Source organism: Emydura macquarii, unplaced genomic scaffold (assembly GCF_026122565.2).
Source record: "Emydura macquarii macquarii isolate MOO-44397 ecotype Brisbane River unplaced genomic scaffold, CSIRO-AGI_Emac_v2 contig_306, whole genome shotgun sequence".
NCBI classification, from domain to species: Eukaryota; Metazoa; Chordata; order Testudines; family Chelidae; genus Emydura; species Emydura macquarii.
In genome coordinates this window covers 10,435,303-10,454,910 of record NW_027130443.1, presented here as the reverse complement: position 1 = coordinate 10,454,910, position 19,608 = coordinate 10,435,303, and the positions used below count along the sequence as shown (strand labels likewise).

Here is a 19,608-nt window from a genome sequence, read left to right as displayed (position 1 = left end):
AAATGAACTCCAGTGCTGCCAGGAGTATTAGGAACATGAGCATGCAGCACTGGGATTTAAATGCCATTGCAACAAAATGCTCTTTCACAGCACAGGTACCGGGGTGGCAGCAGCAGTTCTTCCCTAGTACAGATATTGGATCAAATCCATCTTCAGTGAAGTTTCATCCCCTGGAAACAAATTTATCCCTTGAAAGAGAAGGATGTAGCAGCTAGCAAACTTTGCTCAGCTGAGGCTGCCTTAATAACCTGCTGTCTGCCTGGGTACCTCTCCTAATTGCCCAAAATGGGGATAGATTGGAGTAGAATACAGATGTGCAGCCAATGCAGACTACAGGTCCCAGCATGCAATACTTTCATTGACTTTAGATCAGAAACATGCTGGGATATGTAATTTCCATGGAAATACCTCCGTATTAATGAAGAGAACAACCATTAGCTAAATTATGGAACTCTGTGGGCAGCAGTGAGCACAGGACAGAAACTGGTAGTAGGTCCATGAGTAAATACACATGCTTGGAAGCGCTCAATCAGTCAGAACATTTTTGTTCCACATGCAGTGTTTAAACGCAGCATTATGCAGAATGTGTAAACTGCTGGTGAAATATTACTCCGTCCAGTTAATCAGTGTTGCCAACTCTTGCAAGTTTATCAGAGTCTTGCAATATTGGAGGTTTTTCTTAAAGCTCCAGGTCCTGGAGTCATGGCTTCTGTGAGGTTCTGAGCTTTCCTTTTAGGTTTCTAGCCCCTATGTTACAGAGAGAAACTTGTAAACATGAACCCAAAACCCAGCCAGAAAATAAAAAGGAATATATATATATATATATATATATTTTTTTTTTTTTTTGACCCGAGTGGAAGTCTAATTTCAGGGCCATTGGAATGTTCCAGCTAGCAGTAGAAACTGATAGCATGGTATTTTCTTTGATGTCTACTTGTTTGTTTACAAGGAATGTACAAAGTCCTGCATCTCCAAATGCAGGAGGAACCAAGGACAAAAGGAGCAGTTTCTTAGCTTACGGCTCCAAGCCTCGTTAGCCAATGCCAGCCCAAGAGCTCACACACGTACCTCTCAGCGAAACCCCTCTGCCCTCTCAGTCCAAATTACTGGGCAGGTTCACACCTCTTCTATTTGGTGGGGTGGGCTTCTCATGAACTCATCCTGGCAGTCATGTTAACTGAGGGGTGCAGTCACACTCCAACCGGTTTGTGATCAAGCTCTCAGCATAACTATATATAGATATAAACCAATCTCATGTGTTTTGAGCACTGGGGGTTGATAAAACCGTGTACTCCTTCAAATCTTGTCCCTCACCAACAGGCAGCATTGCTGTGGGGTTGTCAGCTGCTGCACTCCACCTTAGAGGTGGCTGCATTTCAGTGGCAGATGAAGTCACTCTTGTGCTTCCAAGCATACGGGTACAGGGGGAAACTCACCCATCAATGTGAGGGGGGTGCCGGTGACGAGTGGTCCCATCGAGACCAGAGTCACGTTCACCAGCAGGAAATCAAACCCAGCCCCAGAAGCCGGAGGCCACCCCGGCCCTAGTGTCAAAGGAGCAGCTCCCAGTGCTGTGCGCCAGTCGCAAGCTGCTCTAGGGGTCGGGGCCTAGGCCAGGTGGGCTTATTTTGTACCTGAGACCCACAGGCAGGCAGGCAGGCAGACCTCTGTGCAGGCCCCACAGAGCCTGATAGGCACAGGGAAAGGGACACCCCTACCCCATGCAGCCCCCCTGGCAACCCCCCCCCCACTCCTCACACCCCTGTGTGGGGAGGGGACAGGAACCCTAGATGGGGGCCTCCTCTCCCTCTCCTCAGGAGACCTCATTAGCTCCTCCCCTCAGGGGTCTTTAGCCCCACCCCCTTCCTCAGGCACTCCAGGGGCTATACCCTCCCCCACCCCGACTAGCCCCGCCCACCTCAACCCTCTCCCCAGTGGAGACTCAAGGCCCTCTCCGTCCCTCAAGGCTCAGAGGCTCCGCCCCCTCCCTTCGGACCTCCCATAGGCCCCGCCCCTCCAAACGCTGAGCAGCCCCTCCCCTCGGGAGTCGCACAGGCTCCGCCCCCTCCCAATCCGCGTTTCCGCCAGGCCCCCTCCACCCCGATCCCTTTCGTGCCCCCTCGGCCGCCGTAGCCGCCCCGTGCGTGCGTCTGCGTCGCTGCCGGCCGCCCCGGCGGGGCGGGGCGGCGTGGGGGGGGGAAGATGGCGGAAGCTTCCCCGCAGCCGGGAGTGGGACGGTATTTCTGCCACTGCTGCGCGGCCGAGATCGCCCCGCGCCTGCCGGTGAGGAGGGCGCCGCGGTCTGAGCGGGGGGGGGCGGCTGGGGCAGCGGTGGGGGCCCAGGGAGGCGGGGGGGCGGGCCGAGAGGCGGCTGCTGGCGGCAGGGGGTGCAGCGGGCGGGGGCGGGTGATCTCGGCGGGGGGCTGGGGCAGCTGGGGCAAGGAGGGCGGCTTCGGGGTACGTGGGGCTGGGGTTGGAGGGTTTGATGGAGGCTGGGGCTGAAGGAGGCGGGGGGGGGGGCTGAAGGGGGGCTGGGGCTGGAGGGAAAGGGGGGCTGTGCTGGGCGGGCCGCCGGTCTGTGCTGCGGGAGAAGCGGTGCTTCTCGCCTGCTGGGCATCCCCTCGCCGCTCCTGGGTTGGCAGCTGGCAAAGGGGAGCCGAGGCTCTGGGGTTGGGAGCAGGGGAGCGAAGGGGACCCCCTCCCCCTCACACACACACATTCGTAGGGTGCTGCACCCTGATACATGGCCAGGCTGCTGGGGGCTGTCCCGACACACACCCCCTCCCCCTTGGCTTTCGAACTGGGGTGACTTGGCTGGGAGGCTGCCTTCAAGGTGTCAGTGTAACGCAGGCTGCAAAATTTGCCAGTGAAAGATGCGCCCATCCCAGCTCCGCCTCCAGCAAATACTCAGGGAGGGTGTCTCCTGCCCCCCCTCTGCCTGTTCATGCCTTTGGGTTTTTCTTGCCCCATTGCCTTGACTTAAGTGGAGAGAGAGGTTCCCCATGACGTGGTTCCAAATGAAAGCTGCGTGCGTTCTACTCTCCATGTGCCAAAATACCCAGAACAAAACCTACGGGGTGTGAGGGAGCGCCTGTTAGCAGTCAGTGAAGAAAAGCTGAGTGTAACCCTTAGAGGAAGAAAAGATAGTGGTAACCCCTGGAACATAGGAGTGGGCAGCAGTGCCAAACACAATAATTTCACTGGCTAGTGCATGAGTGTTTCCTGTGGTAGAGCTAGTGCTTTACCAAGTGTGCTTTGAGCTCCAACTAAAATGCCGGTGCAGCCTCCTGTTAGGAGAGAAATACCCTCCCTGTAATGGTGAGAAAAAAGTGCTTGTTGTTGGCAGGAAAGTGACTTTGATAAAGTAATGTCTGCCCGTGACTTGTAGGAAATCCAGCCAAGATGTGTACTATTAATGAGTTGCCAAATGTCATCAGCCCATCAAGTTTGTTTTTTGAAGTTAATGAGCCTTTCCCTTGATGCTGAGCCTTTATTTGTCCTGAAAATCTTAACATGGTGTCAGAAAAATAATTGCAATAGAATTCCTATCTTTGGTGAAATTCATTTGCTGTTCTGATGTACAGTGAAAACTCAGATTGTGCTTGGTAGTGAGTTCCAGATATAATACTCCACATTTTAGTAGAGTGCTTAGCAGCTAAACATCTCAGTGCTCTTTAGACATGTCGCTAAATATTAATCCCTTATTACTGGGGAAACTGAGCCCTCAATCAGATTAAGAATCATGCCCAAGGTCATGGAAAACATCCATTCCAAGGTTGCAAATAGAACCCACTTTCCTACTCTAGCCACTAGACCTTGAGGCTTCTCACTGCTATATTGTTTCTAGGGAAGTCTTTTTAAATTTTATGCAAAAATAATCGAGTTTAATTCATATTTAAAAATCAACCCAGAGTTTCATTGTGCACTGTAAATGTGTGCTACTGTGAACAGGTCTGGGTAATTCATGGGGCTGTGCCTGTGAATGGTTGATTGGTCATGTTAGGCTGCTTTGTCAACTCATCCTTTTAGGGCTAGTCTACACTCAAAACTTACAGCGGTATTAGTACAAGGCCTGAGAGTTCAAATCTGTATCATTTTATACAGTGATAAAGAGAACTTTTACCACACACATTGACTGGGGTTTTTGATGGAGCAAAAGGAAGTTAGGTGCTTAGTTCTTACTGAATTTCAATGGGAATTGTGTGCCAATTCCTTCAGGCCTCTTTGAAAATCCCATCTCTAAAGTCAGATTTTTAGCAGGACTCTGCAACTCAATCTTCTGTTGCTGAAGTGTACAAGCCCTGGAGCTACACAAGTCTGTTTTTCTGCCTCCACAGCTGATGACAAGCTTGTACTCATCACCAACAGAATTTAGTCCCATAAAAGATATTACCTTACCCACATTGTCCTTATCTCCTGGGACCAACATGGCTACAATACCACCACAAACTATCTTTTAGTGTCAGACTTTACACCTCGTGCCAGTAGATTGCACAGAGGAATGTATGTTTACCTTAAAATGAACTAGAGGAAGGTTTAAAAGTGGTTTTTTTATATTTGGAGGATGTCTAGATTTGTTCAATGACTGTCTAGTAATTGTAACAGGCTGCTGATTAGATTGTCAAAATATTTTTAAATATAAATGAATGCCTCCTTTAACTCAGTTGCTGTTGAACTGCTACTCTATCTTTGCTGAGAAGCTTACTATTAAAAGATTCTGTCTTTTCCTAGCATGTTTTAAACTTCTCACATTTAAAAAAATATTGTTTTGGTTTTGTTTGGGTAAATACTCTCCCACAGTCTGTCTATATATGGTTTAACTTTAAGGTAAATACCAGAATTATGGGTGCTCCTTGGGACATGAACTTTGTTTATGAACAGCAGCTGTTAAAGCCTTTCACTACAGATTAATGCTTGATTCTCCAAGTGTGTGTTTGAATATACCTGGTTAACCCTTTGTATGGAGATTATTTTAGGTCTGACCATCAAACACCACAATTTATTTTCCAGGCTTCTTATGTTTTAATGGGCATTTTTAACCACAGCTTCAGACTCACTAACTAGAAATCTTTTAAACATGTGACAGCAAGGATTGTCCTGATATTTTGACAAACTACTGTTGACCTTGGAGGTTAACTTTTTTGTTAAAGCATGTTTAGCCCGCAGGCTTTAATCTGAGCATCCAGATCTTCAGATAACTCCTCAATTCAGTGACTCTTTGATGGAAACATTGTTGGCTATTATTTTAAAATCAAGAAAGGGAATGTCTAAAGTGAGGTTTTCTACATATTCCACATTGGGCTTGTGTCAAACACTTGTTCATAAACTAACCAAGGACAGGACTAGCTGTTGCTTGAATGGGAGACCTTGTGGAAATCCAGTGTGCTCTAAGAAGTGGTGGTGATTCAGTGAGTGACACTCACTTTTCTGAGTCAACACTGAACCCGGTGCCCCTGCATGGTTCTATGTAACTGGAAGTGCTGTTTCTAAAACATGTAACAGTGAGGCCTTTAATCTTTGGACCCATGAGTGATTCCATAGTGCTTCTCAAAAAGTGTTTGAAGAAAGATTTCTTGGCCAGATTCCAGTTCAGGAACCACCTACCTACAGTTCTTCCTGCAATGTTATGTTGCTGTGTTCTTTTAAACACCTGTTGTTTCACTTGGGCAAAACCTGCATATGAGCAGTGGGTGAAATGAACCCATTTGTATAGCTGATCAGTTTTTCAGCGGAATGAACTAATTGGATTTATATTTTACACTTATGTACAGTTTAAGAGCTAAAAGACTGATATGTTCTTGCTAAATACACTTGAGCTTGGGTTTTCTATAAGTATTGGAGCAATCCTTTTGTTGGTGAATGCAACAATTGTCTATCTTCTAACATAGTTCAGTGCTGAAAATCCAGGTCCAGTTGATGCTTAAGAAGCTAGTAATTTCAGAGGTCCAAATTAGGCAGGTCGCTGTTACTGTCTGCAGTCCTAAATTGCCAGAGAGGAACTGGTACTGCATATGCTACAGAAGGAAAGAGTCTAACAATTTGAGGAGCAGCAAACTTTGGCAATTGTGCTGTTCCAGCTGCAAAAGAATTTGCTGATTGCTGTATTCAGAAATGCCTGTTGGCAAAATTATATCCCTCTAATATAAAACTGAGAGGAGCAAATCACTTGCTTCTCTTGATCAGGCTTGCAGTGCTGAGTGTTTGTTAGCGATAGATTGGTTTTGTAAATTCTTCCCGGTGTGGGGCATTGATGGAAATGGAGTAAATTGGCTGAAGTTAATTTCAAAGGGGGAGAGACTGATTCAGTTTTTTGTACACTCCTACCCTTGTGTGCTGATAATCAACTCCCTGTGAGGAGTTTCGGTGAGGGAGGAACACTTTTGAAATATAAAGGGTTATGGGTATTTTGTAGCAACATGACTGCAAATCTAAAGAGATTTGTTCTGTGTGGGAGAGGAGGCAGCTGCTCCTGTTAAGTGCCATTCAGTGGCAGTACCTGCAGCTGAGTGGTGTCTTGCTGGCTCCTTATTCTTTTGGGTAGAGACAAGATCAAATAGATCTCAGGTGTTGCTGTGCATAGCTAGTGTTTTACAAAGATGCCTGGCTTGGGGAGGGATTAAAGACTTCTTAACAGGGTGAACACAGGCCATGTGCATCTTGTTCCTTTTGGGAATCAGGTAGCTCGGCTCCTGAGTGGAATATCTTTGGGCTTGTCTACACTGCCTTTCAGTTGGGACAAAAGGGGTGTGAATAGCAGCGTGCACCAAAGTGCTGTCCTGTGTGGGCACTTCAAGGGCAAAGATACAGATTCTGAGTTCACACTAATATAGTCCTCTTGGATTTGGGACCTTTAAGTTCATGCTTGCAGCATCCACACGGAGGAATTACAGCACAGGACTTTGGTACTATTCACACCCTCTTAGTCCCAACTGCGGCTTAATGTAAATATGCCTTTTGTCCTAGTTGGTTTGACAAACCTGAAAGTAAAAGTGGTAGGGGAAGCAGCATCTGCATTTTTTAAAAGATAAAGTCCGATAAGGTAACAAGTAGAATTAGCAAATTCCACTTTGGTCAGTTATATTTTGTCTGCCCCAAGTGTCCTGTTTGGTTCAAATTGGGCCTGGTACACTTCACTTCCTCTCTTAAATTGCACTGTATTACATAGCATTGCTGTGCGCAGTTATTTGCAGTGGCTTCGTTTTACTGACAAGTGGTTCCTTCATATAATCTTAAGAATTTTGCGTGGCATTTGTCTCAGAGGTGCTATAGAACAGTGGTTTTCAACCTTTTTTCATATTGGACCCCTAAAAAATTTCAAATGGAGGTGCGGATCCCTTTGGAAATCGCAGACATACTCTGCAGCCCCCTGGTTGAAAACCACTGCTATAGAACCATCAATAGTCATTAAATATAAACAACTTCACTAAAGCTGGGAATAATGAGAAAAGCAAGTGTAGAAGATGCCTTACTCTGAGGAGGAATCTGATTCTGAATGCGCAGTCTGTTTGAGCTTTATAAAAGATCCAGTCTTAAATTTTGAACGATAGAGCAGAGGGAAAGAGCTTTCTCTAATGAACATTGAGTGTGGGAGGTTATTTTAGTGTTTGTGTTGCAGAATGTGGCCCACTTATGTCTCTCTGAAGCTTCCATGGGTATGTCTAAACTGCAATTAAAAACCCATGGTGGGCCTGTGCCAGTTGGCTGGGGCTCTGGGGCTGTTTGTTTGTGGTGTAGACATCTTGGTTTTGGCTGGAATCTGGGCTCTAGGACCCTGCAAGGTGGGAGGGTCCCAGAGCTCAGGCTGAAGCAAGAGACCAGATGTCTACACCACAATTAAACAGAGTCTTAGGGGCCAGCCACAGGGGTCTAATTGCAGTGTAGACATACCCTGTGTGGTGAAAAATCCCCAGATCTTATTAGTAATTGCTTTCCTTTTAGTTCTTCCTGACATTATAATTAGCACTAACTGTAACTCCACATTGTTTCTCTTTCATTCTGACAGTTTGTCCTCTAGAAGCCATTTGAAAATCAACACGTATGCATGTTGCCTTGCCAGGAAATCTAGTGGTTTTGCTTTCACTTCACCTGTGACTAAATCAAGATCTGTTTTCCCTCTAATTAACTGTGCTGGGGATTAACCAGCATTATCTGAACCACTTTTAAACCATTCTCCAAACAAATTCAGGTTTAAGTTTGTCTGGCCAGTGTGGTGAAGAGATGCATTCATGGTTTTTAAACTGTTTTAAAGGCTGCTCTGCATTCTGTGGTCTATAAGCTAATCTCTACATAATAGAAGGCCTTTAAAACCCGATTCGATAACAATTGTGCCCTGTTCACACTGACTAGGGAAACTTATGCCTAAAATGGTTTTGTGCAACATTTAAAACTGGTTCGTGTAACACAGTGTGGAGAGAGCAGAAGGGTGCAGCTGTGTGTCTATATCCCATGATTCTGTTAAGTAGAGACCCTTTTGTGAAAAGAATAAGAAACAAGCCTGGAATTCTGAGATTTATAGTCTTCAGTCTGAAATGGCATAGAATGAGTCTAGCCAGAATTCCCAAAATCATCTTGATTGCCATCAGAAACTGAAGAATGCTCTGGAAAGTGTGAGGTGCTAAGGCTGCCTATTACATTTGTAGTTAATCCTGTTCTACCTGGGGAAGAGTGAGGCTGTGAAGTAAAATTTTCTCTGGAGTTTTTAATTTGACTTATTTTAGCTGTTACATGTTGGCCCTCCTTGTGAAAGTTGGTATGGCCTGCTTGAATTAAGATCAATTTCTAGTTAGTCTCCTCGCTTCTGCCTTAAAGGTGAATAGTTTGAGCCCCGTGTTAAGTGGGGCTGCAATGCTATATCTCCTACCAGATGGCCACCTCCTTCTCCAGGACTTGGTACTCCTGCTTGTTGCCAGAGTGGCTCAAAACAGTGAATTCTTTGGTTCTTAAAGCATGGTGGACTTTGAGGAGTGGCGCCCTGCTTGACCTCACCTCTTAGTTTATACAGTATTATTTTGAGGGCAGAGAGTCAGGTTTTCTGTGCTGCAAGCCTGTTGGCTAGCTGTAACATCCATCCTGCAGAATGGAACACAGGGTTTTTCTCCATATGGAAGATGCTGTCTATAACTATTTTCTAGCGCCTGCCTTTCTCATGGAGGTTTTTCTCTTCTATAGGATTATATTTGCCCAAGGTGTGAATCTGGTTTTATTGAAGAACTTCCCGAGGAGCCCAGGTAACGTGCTGTTCCTGATGGATATCACAAGCGTTAACTTGGAATCTTTTCTGTTCTGTTTCCTGGGGTGGGAGATGTTACAAACTAAGGGGACCAGTTTGATAACCTCTGACGATACTTGGCTTTTCTCAGTGAAAACCTTAGGGGCCCAGCTACTTTTTTTCCAAGGTTGTAACCACCTAACTCACGCACAATCTGTGTCCACAAATAAGTCAACATGTTTCCCAACCATGATGGTTGGAAACTTGATATCCTGGCTAGTGACCTGTGGACATTCACAGAACTCTTCAGTTTTGACTGGACTTTGTCTGTCCTGTGCTGATTTGCTGCTTGCATCAAACCTTTCTCTTCCCCACAGTCTCTTCACCTTAGCTTCGCTCCATATCTGCTGCTCTTACTCTAGTCTCCCGTTCCCTGACCCTTCAGCCCCCTGCCAAGTCTTTCAGTTTAGCTGATCCTCTGCTAACTAAAACACCCCACCAATCCCCACCAATATATTATGGAACTTAAATGCCATTTGCTGCCATCACATTGTTTACTCTGCTTCCGTGTTCTACCTCTTCCCCCACCCTGCATCTGTCTTGTCTAGTTAGTTTGTGAACTCTTCAGAGCAGGACTATCTACTATTCTGTGTGGTAGGACATCTAGCACAGTGGGGCTCTGATCTTGGTTGGTCCTCTGGCACTACTGAAATGAACAGATTAATTGAAATTAAATAATAAGTGTGACACTCTGATTTCTAACAGCTTTTCTGCTACGTAGACAGTAGCACCTAACTGTTTTGGGTTAACTGGAGGTAGCTGGGCCCCATGCAGAAATCTGAGAGAGAGCACATGACAGCCAAGAGGGCATCGTCAAGAAACACCCACTATCCCATGCACTCAGCATGGAGTAATTACTTCTATAGTGAAGAAGCAGTGGTGCATGCATATGATCAGGATGTGGTTTTGCCTTGTAAAAAATGCTTTCATGTGTGGACACACTGAGCTGTGTTGGGGTAGTGGTGACAGGTGTTTGCCAGGGCAGGTTACACGTACTGTAATTCTTGGTCTTGACTTGCAGAGAGAGTGGCACTGAGATTTAAACAATGCAAGGTGACAAAATGTTAAGGAAATCCACTTGTTTATTCTTAAAAGTATAAGTTAGCCTCTGTCTACATCACCTGTGTCAGGTGTGCATTAGTTATTCCTTTGGATTGCAATAGGTTTTCTAAACCCATACAGAGGCATATCTCCATGTAAAAAGACAGCATTGTCTAGTAGACAAAATGTGGTGCTGGAAATCATTCCTGGCTAATCCTAGCTCTGAGAGTGACTTGATGTGACCTTGGCAGAGTCACTCAGTTGCTCTGAACCTCAGTTTACTCTGCTGTAAAACCAAGATCACATTTAGTACACGCATGGGCCTTGAGGAGTAATGTTCATACAGCTCTATGAAACCATAAGCTCTATGTATTGTTAATAGTTGTCTTGTAATAATTAGTTAACGTTCACTCTCCGACTGATCAAAGAGGATTTATTCTGAGAAGTTAGTCTGCAACATCAGCATTAAGTGTGTTTGCATTATTGTGGCAGTGTTGGCACCCTAAATCTTAGTTAAGTTCTCTGGAGCACCATGAGGGTGAGTTGCTTAAGAGTGGAATGGGTGAAGAATCCTTGACTGATGTAACATGTGGTTCTTCCCTAGCAAAGTTACTGCTCTGCAGCTTCATGAGATGTACACAAGATGATCAACAAGAAGGGACAAAGCTCTGAATATTCAGGGAAGTAAGGGACAGCAGGAAATAAATTTTTTTTAAAAAAAATTCCATGAGCAGTTGTGCTAGAAAAGAGCAGCTGATGAGAAAATAATTTGTTGTATGTAAAATAGTGTTTCGCAACTCGTAAACAGGTGTGATGTCTGCCTCTGCTGAGATCCCAATCCTTCCTTCCCTCTGCTGCAAAAGCTTTTCCATCTATCCCACGCTATTGCGAGGCAGCATTTCTGAGGCTAACCAATGCTTTCACTTCACCTGCGACTAAATCAAGATCTGTTTTCCCTCTAATTAGCTGAGATCACCAATTCCTTTTCACTCTTCTCAGGAATACTGAGAATGATTCCAGCTCTTCCACATCAACCAGTGACCAGAGTAGGCATCCATTTGAGGTGAGTAATAGCCACTCCCCATCCCCTACTATATTCGTGCTGTTGAATCGGAATACTTTCCACAAGCAGATCATTTTTATTGCGTCCCCCTGGATTTTGTCAGAGTTTGGGGGTAAATATCATCCAATTGGCGCTTCTAGGACTTTCTAAATATGGTGTTCTTCTCAGTGGCTGGCCGTTTAATGTGAGTCTTTCCCATATCCCGTTCTTGTTAAGAGTAGCCATGCTGTCGCATATTGAACTGTATATCTGGGTGTGCTGTGGTCAGTTTAAAAAGTCAGCAGTTAGCCTCAGCTGCCACACAATGGGATCAGAAAAATAATGGTTATTTCCTAACTTTAACTTCAGCCGATGCTGTTTGCTCTTTGCACAGCTGCTTTTCAGCATGGAGCCCTCAGCTGGGATGCTGAAGGGTGTCTGTAGAGTCTGGCTCTCTCTCATCACAGAGGCCTTTGCTGGAACATGAATGTTGTTAGTAGAAGTAAAAGCCGAGCCCTCTCTTTGTAACCCAAGGACCTTGAATTCTCTTCACTGCAGAACGTGGATCAGCACTTATTCACTTTGCCACAGGGCTATGGCCAATTTGCCTTTGGGATTTTTGATGACAGCTTTGAGGTGCCTGGTTTTGGCTTCAGTGTCCAGTCTGAAGACAACAGGGACTCAGAGAACCGACGGGAGAGAGAGCACCAGTCCCGGCACAGATATGGTGCAAGGCAGCCCCGAGCCCGTCTCACCGCCCGGCGTGCCGCTGGCAGGCACGAGGGAGTCCCAACGCTAGAAGGGTGAGAACTGCTTTCTAGTGTTCTGTTCAGTGACTGGGGCTTGATTTTTTTTTTTTTTTTCATGTGATTTAGCTGAGAACTGTAACTTTTGTTTGTGTCATCCATTCATGAGGGCTAGTCCCTTACTAAAAACTTCCTATATAGACTTATCAGGCCTGATTCTCCTTCACAGGTGCCTATGCAAACCGCCACTTTGGGGGGATTAAATTTGAGCAGGACTAGAACCCTTATCAATCCTGTGTCTTGAGTGAAACTGACTTGGTGGGTGTGGTTATCTGTACTCTACAATAGTACATATGACAAAGAAGGGAATATGCCTGGGAGCTTTTAACTAAAAGATGCCCTAGACCAGTGGCCCCAAATTGTGGGGGGCATGGCAGAGCCCTAGCCAGCCCCCACCTGGAGAGCCACCAGCCCCACTCCACCCCCAGCCCCTGGCTGCAGCTGTGACTCCACTCCCTGCCCCAGCCGGGGGCCTGCTTCCAGCCATGGCTCTGGCTCTGGCCCTCACTCCCAGCTGCTGGCCCTCACTTTCAGCTCCTGGCCCTGAACCTGGCCCAGCTGCCACTCTGCTTCTGGATGGGATGGGAGGGCGGGGCATGGCACAGACACATTCTGTTACTGGTAAGGGGGTGTGTGAGAGGAAAGGTTTGGGGACCACTGTCCTAGACTGAGTCAGCATCTGTCTGCCCTGATTCTTTCCCTTGAGAATGGTCATTTGTGGGCAAAGAAGCATGAAGCCCAGCTGATGGTCCATCGCTGCTGAATTTCTGCCAAGCACCAGTGGCCTAAAGTTCCCTGGTTCTTACAGTCAGCAGCTAGAAATGCTGATGCCTCCTAGAGCTATGCTGGAGAATAGGATTGATTTTTCTCTAAGTACATCCCAGAGACACAGTCCACTTCCCACTTCCGTATAGGAAAGCGTTTCTCTCAATAAAACCCTTCAACTTCTTCCTGTGGCAAGAAGTAAGTAGTCACTAGGTTGCAGCGCACCTTAACCCGTGTACTGTCGTCCCGTTTGTTCCCCCTGGTGGTACCGCGGCATTTCCTAGCCTCTCTGGCCTTCAGGGTTGTTTGTGGGATTTAGTGGATCCTACTTCTTATTTGGTCTTGATTTTTGCTGTCTTTCAGAATTATACAGCAGCTGGTCAATGGCATTATTGCACCTACAACAATACCAAACCTAGGACTAGGCCCTTGGTGAGTTGGAGTTACAGGCTACTCTGTCCGAAGATCTGCTTGTGTGCAGTCCCAGTGGAGACTAACGCCCTGTTGCTTTTGTTCTTAAAGGGGAGTCTTGCATTCAAATCCAATGGACTACGCCTGGGGCGCCAATGGCTTGGATGCAATTATTACGCAGGTAAAACTGGCACCTGTTCTGTGCTTGTGCTATGGCGGGATGCTCATGTGCCGTGGTTTTTAGTGGAGTGGGGCCGTGTCTCTAAGAATCTATCCTTCTCCCTCCCGTAGAGGGATAGCTCCGATGCCTGTCTTGGTTAGTAGGGACTTGCAGGCCAGTACACCTCTAAAACCTAGCGTTGAGTAAAAGTGTCTACATAAGGAGCTCAGGTTTGCAGTCCTTTGCCAGGGGAAATGTCATTTCTTTCTTGATTCGTGTGTCTTGGAGTGCACCAGTAGGAGGGGTCTGTTTGTTTCCCCTGCAGTGGCTTATCCAGAAATGAGGCCTTTTCAGTAACTGCTTCCTGAAGAAAGTATTTGAAAACACAAGATCTGCACCTAGAGGGAAGAGTGGGCCCAGAACCATGTTTCAGTCAGTGCTTGGCTGTGGTTCTAAAAGACAAGCATATTCTCCTCTCTGCCACAAGCTGTCTGTCATTTAGGGAGGTAGAAGAGGGGCTGCGCTTGATTCTGCTCCTGGTATTCTTCATGCTGTCCTGTAACAAAGGCACCATTACATTTGTGGCAGGCACATTTAAAAACATTGAGGAAATAATTCCTGTAGCATGTATACAGCAAGTGGAATTCCCTGCTGGAGTGTTCTACGACCAATTGTTATGACGGGGGCATGGGCAGTCAAACTGAGTGGTTGGAGCAGGAAATCAGGCTGGGTTAGATACCAGGAGATCAGAGTCCGAGGGAAGGCAGAGGGTGACACTGAGTGTCAGGAGGCAGGCAGGGTCAGGTTATCAGGAGATCCGTACCAAGTTTGATTGGGGGCTGGGGGTGATCCCAGTTGCATGCACAACTTCCTGTTCCTGTGCTGGGTTTATACAGAAGCTGTGAACCAAACAGGACCCCCAGCATTCTGCCAATCAGATTCCAGGACTGGCGTCCTCTGTCAGGGTTCAGCTTCTATTCTGACAACTGCTAGCCGGTCACTGGGTGGCAGGTTGGAACTTACTAGCTCCGGAGAGCCCTGTGGACCCAGTGTTCCCTGACATCAATATGCATGTTAACTCCCAGCACGAGATTGATCAGCTCGTCCGTTCAGAGGTCACAATGGAATCCTTCTCCTCGGTGCAGCTCTGCAAAATTGCCCAGCTCTGTGGTGGTGGTGGGGAATTAGCCAGCAATAAAGGTGCCATGCTTGCTGGTGACGGGACACTGAGTTAGGTGGCTAAGGGCTTTGGCCTAGCAAATCCCATGTGTCGTTTTCCTGTGCTGTATGTATGGTGTTTTGTCTTTCAGTTACTAAATCAATTTGAAAACACTGGGCCGCCTCCAGCAGACAAAGAGAAGATCCAAGCTCTCCCCACCGTTCAGATAACAGAGGAACACGTCGGTAGGTCCCCTGCCTCCTTCAGTGAGTTGTCCAGCAAAGAGCTTTGCAAAGCTTCCATGTGGTTTACCCTGCAGATTTTCATGTTGCTACTAATATATCGTAGGGCTAAATAATTCCAAAGGCAGGACTAAGCACAGCTCTCTCTCGTACTCATGCCTGAACGGAAGCCTTTAAAGCTGATAGGTTTGCAGTAGGCGGTTAACTGCCCCGTCTTTAGAAGCTAATGTAGCCTAGCTGCACATAAAGGTTGGAGACAGCAGAGACGTTGGGGGACTGTCTCAGTCTCCCAGGTCTGCAGCCTGTCTTAGAAATGATAGGTATGTATGGTCTCCTGGGCATGGCCACCTCTCAGAGAGGCTCATGCCGCTGCAGTGCTGTGGGGGAGCAGTGGTGTAGAACAGCCAGCAGTATGCTTACCACTGCATAGAGATCTCTGCTCAGGCCTCATTTTAAAGCCCAACCTGAGCCTGTTGAAATGTTTTTGTGCCTGATCCAAACCTGATGCTTGTGGTTGGCTGAGTCCCATGGGCTTCATTTCAGGTAGCAAGGCTCTAGTTCACACTGCTGCCCCCGCCCTCACTGGGCCAGACTCTGGGCCAGAAGCCCTACGCCGTCTGGTCTCCAACCCTGCCCTCCACACACCCCTCTCGGGAGGTTCTGACAGTGCCACTGCTGGGTGCAAATGCTACATGACATGTTGCACTCTGCTGGGGCTCCTTCCTACAGGACTGGGGAGTCCAGTCCAAGGCATGGCCCTGCAGAGAGCTCAGTCGCCTGGCAGCGGCTCCAGACAGCCCCAGGGCTTCCTGCTAGGCAGGCTGGGGAAGGAATCCAACCCACCTGGCTGAGCCAGCACTGCCCCATGCCTGCCGTGCTGGGGTGCATGTGTCCCATCCTTTCCTGCAGGGCAGCTCAGCGCAGGCTCCTGCTGCACTCCACACCTCCCCTCCGCATCCTGGTGCTGCCCCAGCTTCCTGTCTGGGAGGACTGCCCCTTCCACAGCAGAGCCGGGCAGCTGTACGCCGACTCCTCTAGCCAGCTGCCGCCACTTCCACTGGGCTCTGGGAACAAGGCACTGGATCCTTCCCTTGCTCTCTTGTAGTCCAAACCCAAGTGAGAGCATCAAGTTCTTTTCATGCCTGATCTGACACCTGTAGTTAGGTTCTGGTCAGGTTGCAAGCCTCTGCCACTATGTCTTTTAGTGAGCTATAAGCAACCTTAGATGACAAAGCGATAAAAATGCCAGCTGCCTGCACCAGGTGGGGCTGCAGCCGTGTGAAATTCTCCTCAAACTTTCAGTGTTAGTGGAGCCATTGCATGTTAAAATCTCTTAGCAAACGCTGTTCGCTGCTCCCATCTGTCACAGCAATGTATAATAAAATGCTGGACAGACGGAGTTACAGGAATAGATATTTGAATCTGTTATGTTTAATACTTACACTTGGCAGACTTCGATTTTTATTTTTAAGCTTTTTTTTTTTTTTTATTTTTATTGATTTTAAATTTTCACAATTGTGGGGAATTACGGGAGAGATCAGACAATAATTTAATGACAGTTTTAGTTGAGACTCAGTTTTATAATTGAGTCCCAAATACTATAAATTATAATACAAATTGTCAACATCGTATGTCAAAATATACAAAGTAAATTTCCTTAAATTCTAATAAGTTCTCAAGCAACATTTTTCTTTATCTATTTATAAATTTCAGTTATTGCTAGAAATATTTTTCTAGGGTTGTGTGTTCAGTGACATTGACGTTTACTGACATTTAAAAATAAAAATCTTTCCATGCCTATATGTGATACACTTGCGTGCATGTTGAGGAAGGGAATAAGAGAGAAAATACAGGTGGGGGAAGCACTTTGGAATAAGGTGGAGTGATCCAGGCAGGCTATCCCAAGTGGCAGGAGTTGTGGCAAAGGTCGCTTTCTCACCAGTGCTGGTGAGGCTGTGAAAGGCTAGTAGCCAGATGATAAAAGACAGGAATAAAGAGAGAGTCGGGTTAGCTAGGGCAGATCAATGGAGAGTTTCCAAAGCTGAACAGCTCTGAACCGGTTTCTGAAATGGCTGGGGAAGCGACCTCTCATTCTGCGCCCAAGCTGTGAATGAATTCTATCCAGTCAGCTCTCTTTATTCTTAGTTTCCTGTGTTTTTGTAAAATCACAGGTTCTGGACTCGAGTGTCCTGTATGTAAAGAAGATTACACACTTGGTGAAAATGTCCGGCAATTACCCTGCAATCATCTATTCCACAATGGCTGTATAGTCCCCTGGCTGGAACAGGTTAGTTACCCCAGAGTGGGTCCCTTTGATGAAAGGGGAACATTATATACTCTGGAAATTTTCCATTGTACTGTTCTCATCAATAAATATTTCTGTACCTTGAGGATGCTTGAGCGTGAGCAGCCTTTGGCCTCTGAGGAAGGAGGCAGTCAGCATTTTGACAGCCTGTTACTTGCACTCTTCCTGTGTTCTATGTCTAATCCTTTCTCTCCTGATTTTTTTTTCTTAATCTCCAAAGCACGACACATGTCCCGTGTGCCGGAAAAGTTTAAGTGGACAAAACACTGCCACGAATCCCCCAGGACTCACAGGGATGAATTTCTCCTCGTCATCTTCTTCCTCTTCCTCCAGTTCACCAAGTAATGAAAACTCGTCAAACAACTCCTGAATCCGAGCCCAGCCCCTGTCCCGTGTGCCCTTTTCATTCCCCTTCCTCCCTAGCCAGCACAAGCAACTAAGAGCCTTCCGGAGCGGAGCGAGGGTGGGGGACTGAAACCCAGAAATTCCCTCGCGAGGCCCTTGGTTCTTCAGAGACGAGACGCCTCAGGCTGTCCAGTGGGGGGAAGTTCTCTGTGAATTCATCGTGTCACCGCGGGGACTCTTAAAACTGCAGTGAAAGGCCGCTAAGCTTCACAAATTGGAAACCCAAGGTGCCGAGTTATTGATTGCAACTCCAAGTGGGGGAAGGTGGTTGGTATGGTATTGAGATTCTGCTCTTTATATTTCCCCCTCCCCCTTTATGCTTTGAAGTTTTAAACCTTTAAAATGACAATATAACAATCTGGTTTGCGCCGAGGATTTCCAGACGGGGAGGGTGAGTGAGGGTTAGGTAGTTGCCACAGAAAATGTGAACTCTTGGAATAGACCAAGCTATCCCTCCCTCACCTGCCTCAGTACCTTTTTGTTTTCTTTATAACTTCACCCTTCTAATATTCAACACTGAAAGGGTTTTTATAATTTTAAATTATTACTGCTGTTAAATAAATGGACGTTTCAGCTCAACAAGAAGTTATGCATGATTTGTGGAAAAATACAGGGTAAGCTCTTCTAAGTACTGTACTGTACCTTCCCAGTGGCAGGCCAGTCTGCACTGGGATCATTGTATCCTCACCCTCCATGTGCTGGTACACGGTGATTTCTTTAGCACTAGGTTCCTACACGACCAACACCCATATGTACATTGCCAGCCTGCAAATCGTCAAGCGCTGTCGGCCGCTGGATAGAAACGTGCAGCACCCTTGCTTGATTTTTGTATTCCCCCACCCCTCCCGTGCGCAGTCCTGCCTCTCTCTCACCCTGAATGTGGAGTATTGACTCCAGGACTGGAACCGTACCGCAGTGAGGAGCAGCCAAACGCCATCGTGATCAGATAAAATACACAGCAAGTGACGCTTAAAATGTATTTCAAAGCTACTCAAAAATACAACTGCTTTAAAAATCCCCAGCAGCTTGTGAATCGGTTTCCTTGCAAGAGTTGGTTTGCTGGGGGGAAGTTGAGGGGAACTTTTTTGTCCTGCTGCTCTGGAGGGTGGGGTGGTTCTGATTTGGTATGAGGTTTTCTGATTCACTCGAGGGTGTGAGTTGGGGGGCAGGACATATTTCATTCTGTTCTGATCAATTTAAAACTTCAGCTTTGGTGGCAGATGGTGTGATTCTGAAGGCATCCGTAGCAGGAACCTGTAGAGCCTCTATGGGAGCTTTCCAGGGCTGCCTGCTGGATAGAGGGACCTGCCCCATGTAAAGGGGAGGCTGTGACACAAGCTATATATAGTTGGAGGTTAAAGTGAAGCAACCGATCGCACGGAAGACCCCAAAGAAGTACTGTGGGTGTGCTGATGCAGCTGCGCTCTGAGGCTGCACGGTCAGCAGAGGGGGGGAGGTGAGAACTCGAGCTGTCAGGCCATAGAAGATGCTGAATGGTGTCAGCGTGAGAGAGAGAAACGTATTTCTGGAGTCAAGTGGAGGATTCGCAATGTCCTCTTGAGAGCTGGCCATGCTGAAATGGTCTGGTCTTAGAAGGGTCCTGGAGTCTTAGCTGAACTCTAGCGGTGTGTCATATGCAGTGTGTGTTGAAGGCCTTCCCAGAAGTGTCGATGAGGAGGAAGATGGGTAAGGAGTCTGTTCTAGAGAGAGCCATTTCCTCCAGGGTGGGGCTGTGTGGCAAGGCACATGAGCATTCTCTCAACTCCCAGGCCAGGTCGGCAGGTTTTACAGGGTAGCTGTGCTGGTTAGGAGTGTGTGTGGGGGGGAAATGACCCCCCCTAACTGACAGCTTTGCCAACAAAACCCCTGGTGTAGACACAGCTTAAACCGCAAAAGGGACCCTTGTTGGTATAGCTAATGTCATTTGGGGAGGTGGTTTAACTACACAGGCAGAAGAACTTCTTTGGCCAGTATAAGAGGCATCTCCACTAGGGGACTTTGCCC

The 19,608-nt window shown here is 47.0% G+C and overlaps 1 protein-coding gene across 1 annotated transcript; it reads left to right on the top strand.

The window, feature by feature from the left end:
• The first annotated feature begins 2,093 nt into the window (after positions 1–2,093).
• Positions 2,094–18,621, top strand: RNF126 (ring finger protein 126). The gene is made up of 9 exons (XM_067558886.1): positions 2,094–2,283; positions 9,169–9,227; positions 11,309–11,372; positions 11,910–12,154; positions 13,286–13,354; positions 13,445–13,514; positions 14,804–14,897; positions 17,066–17,181; positions 17,420–18,621. Exons 1-9 carry the CDS (start codon positions 2,203–2,205, stop codon positions 17,567–17,569), a joined length of 948 nt encoding a protein of 315 aa, XP_067414987.1. The 5' UTR covers positions 2,094–2,202; the 3' UTR covers positions 17,570–18,621.
• Positions 18,622–19,608: the final 987 nt, after the last annotated feature.